General features: G+C 38.7%; 1 protein-coding gene across 1 annotated transcript in view; it reads right to left on the minus strand.

The window, feature by feature from the left end:
- The window catches only part of sxph (saxiphilin), a 91,484-nt gene that overhangs the window by 57,770 nt on the left and 18,790 nt on the right, over positions 1–14,924 (minus strand). Inside the window, exon 4 of the mRNA XM_073055674.1 lies at positions 5,432–5,608. Coding sequence (XP_072911775.1) covers positions 5,432–5,608 — 177 coding nt within the window. The remainder of the gene's footprint in view (positions 1–5,431; positions 5,609–14,924) is intronic.

Genomic DNA, 14,924 nt, shown 5'->3' on the forward strand with positions numbered 1-14,924 from the left:
AGCGCAAAGCCATCAGTTTCATCATCCAAATCACTGACATGCAATGTGAAAAGAATCAGTCCCAACACAGACTCCTGCTGAAAACCACTGGCCAACCAGAAAAGGCCCCCTATATTCTCACTCTTTGTCTCCTGCCAGTCGGCCAATTTTCTATCCACGCTAATATCTTTCTTGTAATACCATGGGCTCTTAGCTTGTTACAGCACCTTGTTAAAGGCCTTCTGAAAATCCAAGTAAACAACATCCACTGACTCTCCTTTGTCTATCCTGCCTGTTACTTCCTCTAAGAATTCAAATGGATTTGTCAGGCAAGATTTCCCCCTCAGGAAACCATGCTGACTTCGGCCTATTTTATCATATACCTCCAAGTACCCCAAAACCTCATCCTTAATAATGGACTCCAACATTGTCCCAACCACTGAAGACAAGCCAACAAAAAGCTAATTTCTTCTGCCTCCCACCCTTCTTAAACTGGAGCAACATTTGCAATTTTCCAGTCCTTTGGCACCATTCTGGAATCTAATGATTGTTGAAGATAATTATTAATACCTCCATAATCTCTTAGCTACCTCTTTCAGAATCCTACGGTGTACTCCTTCTGGTCCAGGTGACTTTAGACCTTTCAGCTTCCAAAGCATCTTCTTCTTTGTAATAGCAAATACACTCAAATAAATTAGCAAGGCTCAAACTTCCTTGGGAAAGTAAAATGAAAGAACAAAGAGTGGCACAAGGAAAGATGTTTTTAAGCAGTGAGTAGTTATGGTCTCAATTGGACTGCAAGATAACATTCAAAAGGCAGCTGAATCACTATCTGAAAGGGAAGAGAAATTGCAGAGCTATGGACAGAGTGTAGGAGAATGGACTAGTTAGGTTGCTGTTAGACACAGCCAATCTCTGGTTTTACATTTTACAATTCATGGATTGTATGAATAAATACTCTGCTTTGCCCCATGTATCTTGTGTGGTTCTATGTAACTCTGTTTATATTTCAAGTTACTAGCATTTATATTTTGGTATTGTTGTTATTTTTCTTCCAATAAATATTATAATTCTTGAATCCATAATAACTGATCTCTCCAAGTGCAGTATGCACCATTAAATGTAATCCTAGTACAAGTACAACACTTAAAAACACATATTCTACCTGGCTCAAACTGTTCATTATGATAGATTTACAGATTTTAAAGTAGAAGGTCTGACTATCTCAGAGGAAGGTGATAATTTTAGTGCAATGCACAAAAATCTGAAAATGACAATTAGCTAGTGTGAAAACTGTCTAGGAATATTACTTTATATTTGCTGTACAACTATGGCAACAGCAGCTCCGAAAATAAATTAGTGTGTGCCATACAGCAAAATGCTGTCTTTACAGTGCCATCAGCTTTACCAATTCTGACAGTCGTTTGTGGATATTGATTTAACTGCACATCAGTCTAAAATTTCATTTGTCTATAAGTAATGGAAAACACATGAGCCTCAATATGGGCATACGGGAGAGAAGCTGCAGATGCTGGAAATCTGCAACAAAACACACCAAAAAAAATCTCAATACTTTGAGAAATGTCTTGTGTCTAAATATTTTCACAGCAAAGTATGATCAAGCTGATGATGTTTCTATTCATGATACTGATGATATAAATGATGAAGACAGAGGTAAGAGTTCAAGGTAGTTAAGAAGTAATTCAACTCTTATTTAATAAGCACAAGTCCAGAAGTCAAGGCTCAATGACTGAACCCCCGTCTCGAAACTCTGCGAATCCACTGAAGAAGTCGAGGGTCACAAGTCTGCTGGATCTAGAGGATGTGTATGTGCATGGGTGGATGGGAATGAGGAACAGGGCTTGTTTAGCTGTTGTTGTTTTGTCACTTGGCATGTTCTGTTTTGCTGTGTTCTGAGCTCTTTTGCTGAACACTGTGGGCACGCTATGTTGGCACCAGAATGTGTGGCCACACTTGCGTGCTGCCCCATCACATCCTTGGGTTGATTAATCCAAATGACACATTTCACTGTATGTTTCAATCTACATGTAATAAATAAATCTGGATACAAAGAATTATATTGTTGATATGTAAAAATGTAGATTAAATTCAAGAGCAGGGAGGTCATGCTGCAACTATACAGGGGACTGGTGAGGCTGCACCTGGAGTACTGTGTGCAATTCTGGTCTCATACTTGAGGAAGGATATACTGGCTTTGGAGGCAGTGCAGAGGAGGTTCACCAGGTTGATTCCAGTGATGAAGGGGTTAGCCTATGAGGAGAGATTGAGTCGTCTGGGACTATACTCTCTGGAGTTCAGAAGAATGAGAGGGAATCTTATAGAAACATACAAAATTTTGAAAGGGATAGATAAGATAGAAGTAGGAAAGTTGTTTCCATTGGTAGGTGAGACTATAACTAGGGGACATTTCCTCAAGATTCAGGGGAGAAGATTTAGGATGGAGATGAGGAGAAACTTTTTCTCAGAGAGTGGTGAATCTGTGGAATTCTCTGCCCAGGGAAGCAATTGAGGCTTCTTCACTAAATATATTTAAGATACAATTAGATAGATTTTTACATAGTAGGGGAATTAAGGGTTATGGAGTAAAGGCAGGTAGATGGAGCTGAATTTATGAACAGATCAGTCATGATCTTATTGAATGGCAGGGCAGGCTCAATAGGCCAGATGGCCTACTCCTGCTCCTATTTCTTGTGTTCATATGTTCTTATGTTCTGTCCCTTGCCATTCTCGAATTTCTGGCATATCACTGGTGTCCTCCACAGTGAAGACTGATGAAGACAGTGAATATTTGGTCTGCTATTTCTCTGTCCCCCTATTACTACCTCTCCAGCATCATTGTCCAGCATTCTGATATCCACTCTCAGAATCAGAATCAGAGTCAGAATCAGGTTTATTAACACCGGCATGTGACGTGAAATTCATTAACTTAGCAGCAGCCGTTCAATGCAATACATACTCTCACATACTCTCTACTCCCTTTCATGAATAAAGGAACAACATCCACAACCCTCCAATCCTCCGGAACCTCTCCCGTCCCCCATTGATGATGCGAAAATCATCGCCAGAGGTTCAGCAATCTTCTCCCTCACCTCCCACAGTAGCCTGGGGTGCATCTCATCCGGTCTCGGTGACTTATCCAACTTGATGCTTTCCAAAAGCTCCAGCACATCCTCTTTCTAAATGTCTACATGCTCAAGCTTTTCAGTCCTCTATAAGTCATCTCTACAATCACCAAGATCCTTTTCCATAGTGAATACTGAAGCAAAGTATTCATTAAGTACCTCTGCTATCTCCTCCGGTTCCATACACACTTTTCCACTATCACACTTGATTAATCTTATTCTCTCATGTCTTGTCCTCCTGCTCTTCACATACTTGTAGAATATCTTGGGGTTTTCCTTAATCCTGTCTGCCAAGGCCTTCTGGCTCTCCTAATTTCATTCTTAAGCTCCTTCCTGCTAGTCTTATAATCTTCTAGATCTCTATCATTAGCTAGTTTGTTGAATCTTTCGTAAGCTCTTCTTTTCTCCTTGACTAGATTTACAACAGCTTTTATACACCATGGTTCCTGTACCCTACCATCCTTACCCTGTCTCATTGGAATATACCTATACAGAACTCCACGCAAATATTCCCTGAACATTTGCCACATTTCTTCCGTACATTTTCCTGAGAACATCTGTTTCCAATTTATGCTTTCAAGTTCCTGCCTAATAGCTTCATATTTCCCCTTGTTCCAATTAAACACTTTCCTAACTTGTCTGTTCCTATCCCTCTCCAATGCTATAATAAAGGAGATAGAATTGTGATCACTATCTCCAAAATGCTCTCCCGCTGAGAGATCTGACACCTGACCAAGTTCATTTCCCAATACCAGATCAAATGCAGCCTCTCCTCTTGTAAACTTATTACATATTGTGTCAAGAAACCTTCCTGAACACACCTAACAAATTCCATCCCATCTAAACCCTTCGCTCTAGGGACAAGCCAATCAATATCTGGGAAATTAAAATCTCCGACCACAACAACCCTGTAATTATTACACCTTTCCAGAATCTGTTTCCCTATCTGCTCCTCAATGTCTCTGTTACTATTGGGTGGTCTATAAAAAACACCCAGTAGAGTTATTGTCCCCTGTCCTGTTCCTAACTTCCACCCACAGAGACTCCGTAGACAATCCCTCCTTGACTTCCTCCTTTTCTGTAGCCGTGACACTATCTCTGATCAACATTGCCACGCCCCACCTCTTTCACCTCCCTCCCTGTCCTTTCTGAAACATCTAAAGCCTGGCACTCGAAGTAACCATTCCTGCTCCTGAGCCATCCAAGTCTCTGTAATGGCCAAAACATCATAGCTCCAAGTACTGATCCACGCTCTAAGCTCATTCACTTTGTTCATAATACTCCTTGCATTAAAATAGACACATCTCAAACCATCGGTCTGAGCGTGGATGTTGTTTACAAGGATGTTGCCCAGATTGGGGAGCATACCTTATGAGAATAGGTTGACTGAACTCTGCCTTTTCTCCTTGGAACGACGGAGAATGAGAGGTGACCTGATAGAGGTGTATAAGATGATGAGAGGCATTGATCATGTGGCTATTCAGAGGCTTTTTCCCAGGGCTGAAATGGCTAATGTGAGAGGGCACAGTTTTAAGGTGCTTGGAAGTAGGTACACAGGAGATGTCAGGGGTAAGTTTTTTACGCAGAGAGTGGTGAGTGCGTGGAATGGGCTGCCGGTGACAGTGATGGAGGCAGATATGATAGGGTCTTTTAAGAGACTCCTGGATAGGTACAGGGAGCTTAGAAAAATAGAGGGCTATGGATAACCTGAGGTAATTTCTAAGTAAGTACATGTTTGGCACAGCATTGTGAGCTCTAATTCCCTTTACTGCACTGTTATATTTATACATCTGATTTTAGCTTCTCCCTCTCAAACTGCAGGAAATTCCATCATATTGTGATCGCTCACTCCTATGGATTCCATCACCTTAAGCTCCCTAATCAAAACCGGTTCATTACACAACACCCAATCCAGAATTCCCTTTTCCATCATGGGCTCAACCATGAGCTGCTATAAAAAGCCATCTCATAGGCATTCTACAAATTCCCTCTTGGGATCCAGCACCAACTTGGTTTTTCCAATCTACCTGCATATTGACAACCCTCTCAACACCAGGTCTGCCACTAATCTACAACAATGGGTTCAGAGGGAAACAAAAGAGAGCTCTTAAAGAGGAACTGGTTTCCTAATGAAGAAGGGTATCAGCCAGAAATATGGATAATGCCTGACCTGCTAAGTTCTTCCAGCATTTTGTGTGTGTTGCTTTGGATTTTCAGCATCTGCAGAATCTCTGGTGTTATGTGTATTATAGATTTGCCGTGGTGTGTTGGCACAACATGCAAAAGTCAAAAAGCAGACATTGAGTTACCTTCAGCCACAGACTGATTCTCTCTCCACTGGAGGTAGCGATGGGACAGCAGGAAGCCCAGCGGAATATTCCAGCCTGCTGTGCGCCGAGCACCATCATGACAGCTCCTCTTCCCCCTCAGCTGCCGAATGTCGAGGCTCTGGTCCTGCGTGACTGCCACGGAATACAGACAGCCTCCTGCAGATAGGATGGCAGGTCAAAGGAGTGAGCTCATTCATATAAGGAGAGACAAGTGGAGAGGGCATGTTGGAAATGATGAGGAGTTGAGAGCTGTAGTTGTTCAGAGGGACAGAGATGGCCTTGTTGATAAATCACTGGAACCCAATAGCAAGCTATAAAGGCGGCAAATGGTACGTTAGCCTTTACTGAAATGGCATTTGATCATTAAAATATCAACGCCTTACTTAGTAAGAATAGATAGCCCCAGAATATAGTGCACTGACTTGGCCTCCCTACCTTGTGTTGGAGGGATTGCAACAAAAATCACTGGATTAAAATCAAAACACGCTGCAAATTGTAGGAATGTGAAATTTAAAGAGAAAATGCTGGCAACTCTCAATGCAGTTGAATGGTATTGGATCAATTTTGAGAATGTGGCAAGGGTGACGCGCAAAGGGCTCTGGCTTTTGGTGTCGGCCTTCGAGGTGCGCCTTTCCATCGCTCCCGCACTATAAACTGTCCATGCTAACATGACTCAGTAGAAACATCTAATCTCAGGACTCCATTGTCGTTCTTGCTCCGCTCATACGTAACAGAGGCGGGTCGGTGTGTTGTGAGAAGGGGTTTCAATAGATTAGGAAATGCTGATTGACAAAGAGACTTGTTTGGTACTGTAATTGGTGGAAACAACTACTGTACCAACTTTGAGTTATGGTTCACTTTAAGAGGCTGGTCTGATGTCATGACATAATTACATTAAGGATTTTACACGCTTTGTGTTCAGTTTTTCGAAGTTCGATAAATGAGTTTTTATAGTTTTTTTTTTAAACATAAAATGCCTCTCCTCATTTTATTTGTGAAAACGTGCACACAGGATAACAGTGCAATTACATTGGGCCATGGTTCTGATAGGGCTGGACATCATAGGTGTAGAGAATATGTTTTTCCTCCTGAGTGTTCAGAACACAAGATAAAGAAAAAGGGGATTTGGGACTGTGAGAAAAGTATTTCTTCACTCTGAGGGTTTAGCCCGTGGAACTCACTCGGATTGTGGACAGGAGATGCTTGCTGCTCAGTATGTTTAAGAAATAAATTTCTAGGTGGCAGAGGCACCAGGGTGTATGGGGAGAGGGGGTCAATATGGGGCTGAGATGGAGGACCTGCCATCAGCCAGGACATGGAAGGGCCTAACCCACTTCTACTTCCCACGTTTCTAGGACAGAGCTTCTATCCTATGACCCTCCATGGCACTGAAAGCGTCTTTATGAGTGCCCACTTCTCACAGCTACTGTGGGGAATTCAGTACGTGAATTGTGTCTCTTTCATAGGAACTTTGGAAGGATTAGGTGGAGATGTCAATGCACAATATCAGATATCTGTGTGTTCTGGGCTCTCTGATTGACACCCTAAGTTTACCTTCTCCAAGAATGTTGAACCTGAGGTGACCTGGGCGTGGGGTCATGCCATTGATGAGGTAACAGTGACAATCAGCTAAGGGTGAACGGCTGTGGGCATCTTGACCGGCCAATCCCAATGCTGTGTGTTGTCAAGGTAGGCTGTCCTTGTCCAGTTACTGTCTCTCTGCTGGGCTGTCAGAGTCGGGCCTGTGAGACCTGACCTTCTCCTCATCGTCCTCTTGTAACGTATCCTTCCTCCTTTCCCACAGCTCCTGGGCAGTTCAGAAAAGGGTTCTGTCTGACCCCATTGTAGGCTGTGAAAAGGGAATTGGCCCTCTCTGGGAGTGGGAGACAGCAGGGTAGCCCAAGATGATGCAAGCACAGCTAACACACCTGGGTTCAATTCCTACTGCTGTCTGTCAGGAGTCTGCACATTCTCCCCGTGACCACATGGGTTTCCTCCAGGTGTTCCGGTTTCCTCCCACATTCCAAAGATGTAGCGGTTAGTCTGCTAATAGGTCATTGTCGATTGTCCTGAGATTAGGCTAGGGTTAAGTTGGGGATTGCTGGACAGTGCAGGTCAAAGGGATGGTTCTGCACCGTATCTCAATAAAAATAAATACAACACCAGGATAGGGTACCGTCTGTCCAAGAGTGACATTGGTGCCTTGTACATAGAACGTTGAAGTTGAACAATCTACCCCATTATGACCTTCCTTACATTTATAATTTATTCAGATTTATTTGTCACATGTACATAAAACACACGTACAGTAAAATGTGTCATTTGCATTAATAACCAGCACACCCAAACATGTGCTGGGGGCAGCCCACAAGTGTCACCACACATTCTGGCATTAACATAGCAAGCCCACAGTGTTCAGTAAAACAACACAAGCAGTAACAGCAACACGAAAACAAAACAAACCCCTTCCCTATCCATTCCAGCCAACCACCCGCACACTCAGACAAGGCTCCAGCTCTAGGACTGATCATCTCCAGGCCCAGTCCTTGTCTAAATAATATTGGTATTGGAATTGGTTTAATATGTACTGATATACAGTGAAAAGATTGTCTTACGTATTGTTCAAATCATTACACAGTCACAGTGCACTGATGTAGAACAAGGTAAAGCAATAACAATGCAGAATAAAGTGGTAGACTCTTGACCTCACAATCTACACTCAGTGGCCACTTTATTAGGTACACCTGTACATTAATGCAAATATCTAATCAGCCAATCATGTGAAAGCAACTTAGTGTATAAACGCATGCAAACATGGTCAAGATGCTCAGTTGTTGTTCAGACCAAAATCAGAATGGGGAAGAAATGTGATCTAAGTGACTTTGACTGTGGATTGATTGTTAGTGCCAGATGAGGTGGTTCGATCATTTCAGAAATTGCTGATCTCCTTGGATTTCCACACACACCAGATCTAGAGTTTATAGAGAGTGGCGCAAAAAACAAAAAACACCCAAAAACCACTGTCAGTCCTGTGGGTGAAAACACCTTGTTAACAAGAGAGGTCAGAGGATATTGGCCAGACTGGTTCAAGCGGACAAACTTAGAAACATAGAAAACCTACAGCACAATACAGGCCCTTCGGCCCACAAAGCTGTGCCGAACATGTCCCTACCTTAGATATTAATAGGTTTACCTATAGCCCTCTATTTTACTAAGCTCCATATACCTATCTAAAACACTCTTAAAAGACCCTATTGTATCTGCCTCCACCACCATTGCTGGCAGCCCACTCCATGCACTCACCACTCTCTGAGTAAAGACCCTGATATCTCCTCTGTACCTACTCCCCAGTACCTTAAACCTGTGTCCTCTTGTGGCAACCATTTCAGCCCTGGGAAAAAGCCTCCGACTATCCACACAATCAATGCCTCTCATCATCTTATACACCTCTATCAGGTCACCTCTCATGCTCCGTCACTCCAAGGAGAAAAGGCCAAGTTCAATCAACCTATTTTCATAAGTCATGCTCCCAATCCAGGCAACATTCTCGTAAATCTCCTCTGCACTCTTTCTATGGCTTCCACATCCTTTCTGTAGTGAGGCCCAGAACTGAGCACAGTACTCCAAGTGTGGTCTGACCAAGGTCCTATATAGCTGCAACATTACCTCTCACCTCCTAAATTCAATTCCACGATTGATGAAGGCCAATATACCGTACGCCTTCTTAACCACAGAGTCCAACTGCGAAGTTGCTTTGAGCATCTATGGACTCGGACCCCAAGATCCCTCTGATCCTCCACACTGCCAAGAGTCTTGCCATTTTTTTTCTTTTTTTTTAAGAAGAAAAAAAACAAGATTTACAGAGTGCAATACATAGATACACCTCAACATAACTTGTGTACATTCATATATTGTAACAAAATTGATCAAAATGTTATAGCATATCACATAAAGGTATACCACTTTGTAATCAAAAATTTAAAGATAAGTCATACATCATAAAAGAAATTTTTTATATAAAAAAAGTCAACCCCTTACCAACTACCAAAGAAAAAAGCTGATGGATGACAATGGATAATTAGGAAAAAAAAGACATATTCACTTAAGAAGAGAAGATAAAAATATACATAAAAGTCTGTGCACTGTTAAACTTTATAAATTGGAAAAATAATTTAGGAAAGGTCCCCAGATATCATAAAAAGATTATTTTGTATTTAAGACTGATCTTTTCTAAATTTAAATAAGACATAATATCACGTAGCCATTGAAGATGTGTAGGAGGAGTAGACTCCTTCCATTTAAGCAAGATTGCTCTTCTTACTAAAAGAGAGGTAAAAACTAAAACCTGTAGGTTAGGAGTATTTAAAGTTATATCTTCATTTGCAATAATACCAAACAAGGCAGTAAGGGGATTTGGGTCAAATTGGACCCTAAAAAGTTGTGAGAAGGTTTGAAATACTTCCCGCCAAAACTTTTAAATTTAGGGCAAAACCAAAACATATGAATTAAAGAGGCATCAGCAGAGTTGCATTTATTACAAAGTGGAGAAACATTTGGGTAAAAACTGGACAGCTTCTGTTTAGAAATGTAAGCTCTATGAACCACTTTAAATTGTAGAAGAGAATGACGAGCACAGAAAGATGATTTATTAACCCGTTTAAGAGTTTTATTCCATCTATCATCAGAAATCTGACAATTTAGGTCATCCTCCCAAGCTTTTTTTATTTTATCTAAAATGTCTTGTCTAGAATCAATCAACAAGTTATAGATATCGGTTTTAAACTTAAAAGATCGTCCAGTAAATTTTTATCAGGACCTATAGGAAAAGTAGTTAATTGGAAACGTAAAAAATCTCTAATTTGAAGGTATCTGTAAAAATGTGTTTTTGGGAGTGCAAATTTATTTGACAATTGGTCAAATGAAGCAAGAGATCCTGAGATAAACAGGTCCTAAAAACACCTAATACCTAGTTCATCCCAATCTTTAAAGATTTTATCAGTCATGGTAGGGATAAAAAAAATAATTAAGGAGAATGGGAGATGATAATGAAAAATTTGCTAAACCAAAAAATTTCCTAAATTGAGCCCAAATCTTTAAAGTTTGCTTAACAATTATATTATCTGTTATTTTATTTGCTGAAAAAGAAGAGTATGATCCAAGAAGAGAGACAATAGAGGAATTTTTTTTACAGAATTAACTTCTAAGGAGACCCATGATGGGCAATCTTTACAATAAATATAATAAGACCAGAAAGTAATATTCCTTATATTGGCAGCCCAATAGTAAAACCTAAAATTGGGTAGGGCTAGTCCACCCATCTCTTTATAGGTAAACTTTACTTAAACGAGCTTGTTTATTATTCCAAATATAAGATGTTAAAATTGAATCTAAAGAATCAAAGTACATCTTAGGAATAAAAATAGGTAAGGCCTGAAAAAGATATAAAAATTTAGGAAGAATCTTCATTTTAATCGAATTAATTCGGCCAATTAGGGATAAAGAAAGAGGGGACCATTTAGAAAGTGTCTTTTTCACATAATTCAATAAGAGGTTTAAGTTTTCTTTAAGTAAATTCTTGAAGTTTTTAGTAATTGTTACACCTAAATATGTAAATTGACTTGTAACAACTTTGAACGGAAATTTGGCATTTGATGACATTAGGTCATTTAAAGGAAATAGCTCACTTTTATGTAGGTTCAGCTTATATCCTGAAAAAGAACTAAACTGGGAAATTAAAGAAAGAACCAAAGGTAAAGAAGTTTCAGTGTTAGAGATAAAAAGTAAAATATCATCAGCATATAATGAAATTTTATGAGTCATACCTTCCCTTAGTATACCAGAAATGTCCTTAGATTCTCGAAATGCTATTGCTAAGGGTTCTATAGCTAAAGCAAAAAGTAAAGGACTAAGAGAGCAACCTTGTCTAGTTCCCTGCTGTAATTTAAAGGGCTTAGAAATTTGGGAGTTAGTAATAACCTGAGCGGTAGGAGACAAGTAGATTAATTTAACCCAACAAATAAAATTAGGCCCAAAATTAAACTTTTCTAAGGTCTTAAAAAGATAATTCCACTCAATCCTATCAAAGGCTTTTTCTGCATCTAAGGATAATATACACTCTAATATTTTTTTGGATGGTGAATATATCACATTCAATAACCGACATATATTAAAATGGGAGTAACGATTTTTAATAAATCCTGTCTGGTCATGTGATATAATAGATGGTAAAATATTTTCAAGTCTTCGAGCTAAGATTTTGGATAAAATTTTTGCATCAACATTTAATAAAGAAATCGGTCTGTATGAAGAACATTCAGCTGGATTTTTATTTTTTTTAAGAATAAGAGAAATAAAAGCTTCATTAAAAAGATTGAGGGAGTTTACCTGATTTAAAGGACTCTGATAAAACAGAGGATAAATAAGGTGTAAGTAAAGTAGTGAAAGTTTTATAAAACTCCCCAGGAAAGCCATCAGGTCCTGGGGTCTTACTAGAATGTAAAGCACGTATAGCCTCAGCCACTTCTTCATTGGAAATAGGCTGATCTAACTGTGTTAGACTATCAGCAGACAATGTAGGAATGTTGATATTACTGAAATAAGCATTAATATAGGTATCATCTGAAGAAGAGTCAGACTGATACAACTTAAGATAAAAGTCTTTAAATATGTTGTTAATTTCAGAATGGTCAGATGTCTTAGTTCCATCATCTTTAAAAATTTCTGTGATGTTACGATTAACTGTAAAAGATTTTAAGCGATTGGCTAATAAACTACCAGTTCTATCCCCGTGAATGTAAAATTGAGTTTTATCTCTCAACAGCTGTCGTTCAATTGGGTAAGTCAGCAGAAGATTATACTTGGATTGGATTTCAATACGCTTATTATATATACTTGGATCTGGAGATAAGGCATACTTTCGATCAAGATCTTTTAATATCATTGCTAGGTCAGACCTTTCTTTGTCAGCTTTTTTCTTTATATAGGTAGAGTAAGATATAATTTCTCCACAAATATATGCTTTAAAAGTATCCCAGACTATATTGCCAGCAGTATCTCCTTTAAAATTTTCTTTAAAGAAAAAAGTAATATGGTTTTCCAAAAACTTTAGAAAATTTTTATCAGATAACAATAAGTTAAAATGCCAACTTCTATTTGGTACAGAGTAAACAGGTAGTCTTAAAGCCAGAAGCACAGGTGCATGATCAGACAAAGCAATCTCCTTATAATCACAGGATCGTACCAGTGGAAGCAAGTTTCGATCTATAAAAAAATAATCAATCCGAGAGTACATATGATGAACCTGAGAGAAATATGAATATTCCTTTTCTTGGGGGTGTAAAAAACACCACACGTCAAGAATACCACATTGAAATAAAAAAGATTTAAAAAGTAGGACTGATTTATTAGTGACAGGGGTTTTACTTGAAGAGCGGTCTAATATAGGGTCAAGCCAAAAATTAAAATCTCCACCCATCACTAAGGAATACCGATTCAAATCAGGCAGAAAAAAGCCATTCAAAGAACAAGGAGTCATCTGTATTTGGAGCGTATACATTCACAAATACGATTAGTTTATTCTCAAGACTACCTGAAACAATAACAAAGCGCCCATTTGTATCAGAAATTACATTATGTTGAATAAAGGATACATTCTGATCAAACAGGATAGAGACGACTCTCGATCTAGATTCAGAGGGTGAGTGAAAATGTATATCCTTCCATCCTTTGAAAGAACATGAAATATCATCTTTACGAATATAGGTTTCTTGGAGAAAGATTATATGAGTTTTAAGTTTCCGGATATAAGAGAAAATCTTATTTCATTTAGCAGGGTTATTTAGACCTTTCACATTAAAACTAAGTATATTAATGAAAGAATCCATCAAGTATCCTTTAGTAATGTATAAAAGGTAATCACAGACATGTAGATAGTGAATAAATAAAACAGTAAAAACATCCAATCAGCTTTATGGAAGAACCCTCGCTCCCCCCAAAGAGAGAAATCAGCCAAGGGAAGCTGAAGACTAATTCTAACATTCTCAACCCAAAACTCCGGTGGCTCCAGAAAATATATCTGTATAGCTGTGCTGAATAAACGATTGTATATATATATATAAAAACAAAATATCAAAGTAAATAAGTTCGATATTTACAAAAAAAAAACCATGGGAAAATGTAAGTATTAGTCTCGGTAAAAAAAAGGAAAGACAGATAAGGAAAATCAAATAAGGAAAATCAATAAGTAAAACAACATATACTCACGGGTGCAAAAAAAAAGGAGCAAAGAAACAAATAGAAGATAATTAAAAAGGGAAGCGGTTTAGATAGCTTCCTACATGACTAATTTAAGGCATTCAAGGGAGAAAAAAAAGACAAAATGGCAAAATAATAAAAAAACCAAAAACCAGCAATAAGTAGTATAGAATATTGTATACAATTGAAAAATAGTAAAAGACCAAAAGGTGTATAAATAATCAAAAGATAGGAAAAATCTGAGTGAATTTAAGGTAAAGCAAAACACCCTACAGTTTCATTCCTCAGTAATTACTACATGTACACCCTACATAATTACTTTCAGTCAAATTACTAAAAGGAAGGTAAAAATCAACATAACACTGAGAGAATATAACGTATTGTTTAAAAAGAGCTGTGAAAAAGTAACATTAGAGGACCCATATAAAGGCAGAAAACAGCAAAAGAGAAAATGGATGCAGTCTGCCTGCATGTTTTGCATAGTTTGAAAGATAACAAGGCACCAGTTACTTAATCAAATAAATGATTAAGACTTTGTAAAACCAAGAAACCTTGTTATCAACAAAGCGCCAATTACTTGATTGAACACCTGAAATTAAAACATTTAGCATAAAGCAACTCAAGGTTGAATTTAAGCATGGAGACTACTTAAAAATTTCTTAGCTTCTTCAGGCTTCATAAACCAAGAAACCTTATTATCAGAAGTAGTAACCTTGAGTTTACACGGATCTCTGAGAGAAAGGCGACAGCCAAGCTTAAAAAGATCAGACATGAGACATGACCGCTTTAAAAGCCTGTCTAGCTCTTAGAACTTCCAGTGGATAATCTTGAACGATCCAAAACTGTTGATCACGAAATTGTAATATACGTTTCTTCCTTGATTCACAAAGGATCTGTTCTTTAATCTGATAGTCATAAAAGCGAATGATAATAGAGTGAGGTTTGGCAGGATCCCAATTAGGCGGGGTAACTCGGTGAACGTGCTCAAATTTTGGTAGTTCCGATAATATATCAGGGAATAAACCTTTCAGCATTTGAGCACAAAAATCGATAGGTTGATTACCCTCCAGTTTTTCAAGAAGCCCAAGAATTCTGATATTGCACCTTCAGTTCCTGGTCTCCAAATCTGTAAGTTACTTCAGTAACGCGTCGAATTTTTAAAGTTGTTCCTTAGAAATTTTCTTGAAACCTTCGATATCCTTCTGCAACACCGGCAGAG

The sequence above is a fragment of the Hemitrygon akajei genome, chromosome 9, assembly GCF_048418815.1.
Source record: "Hemitrygon akajei chromosome 9, sHemAka1.3, whole genome shotgun sequence".
NCBI lineage: Eukaryota > Metazoa > Chordata > Chondrichthyes > Myliobatiformes > Dasyatidae > Hemitrygon > Hemitrygon akajei.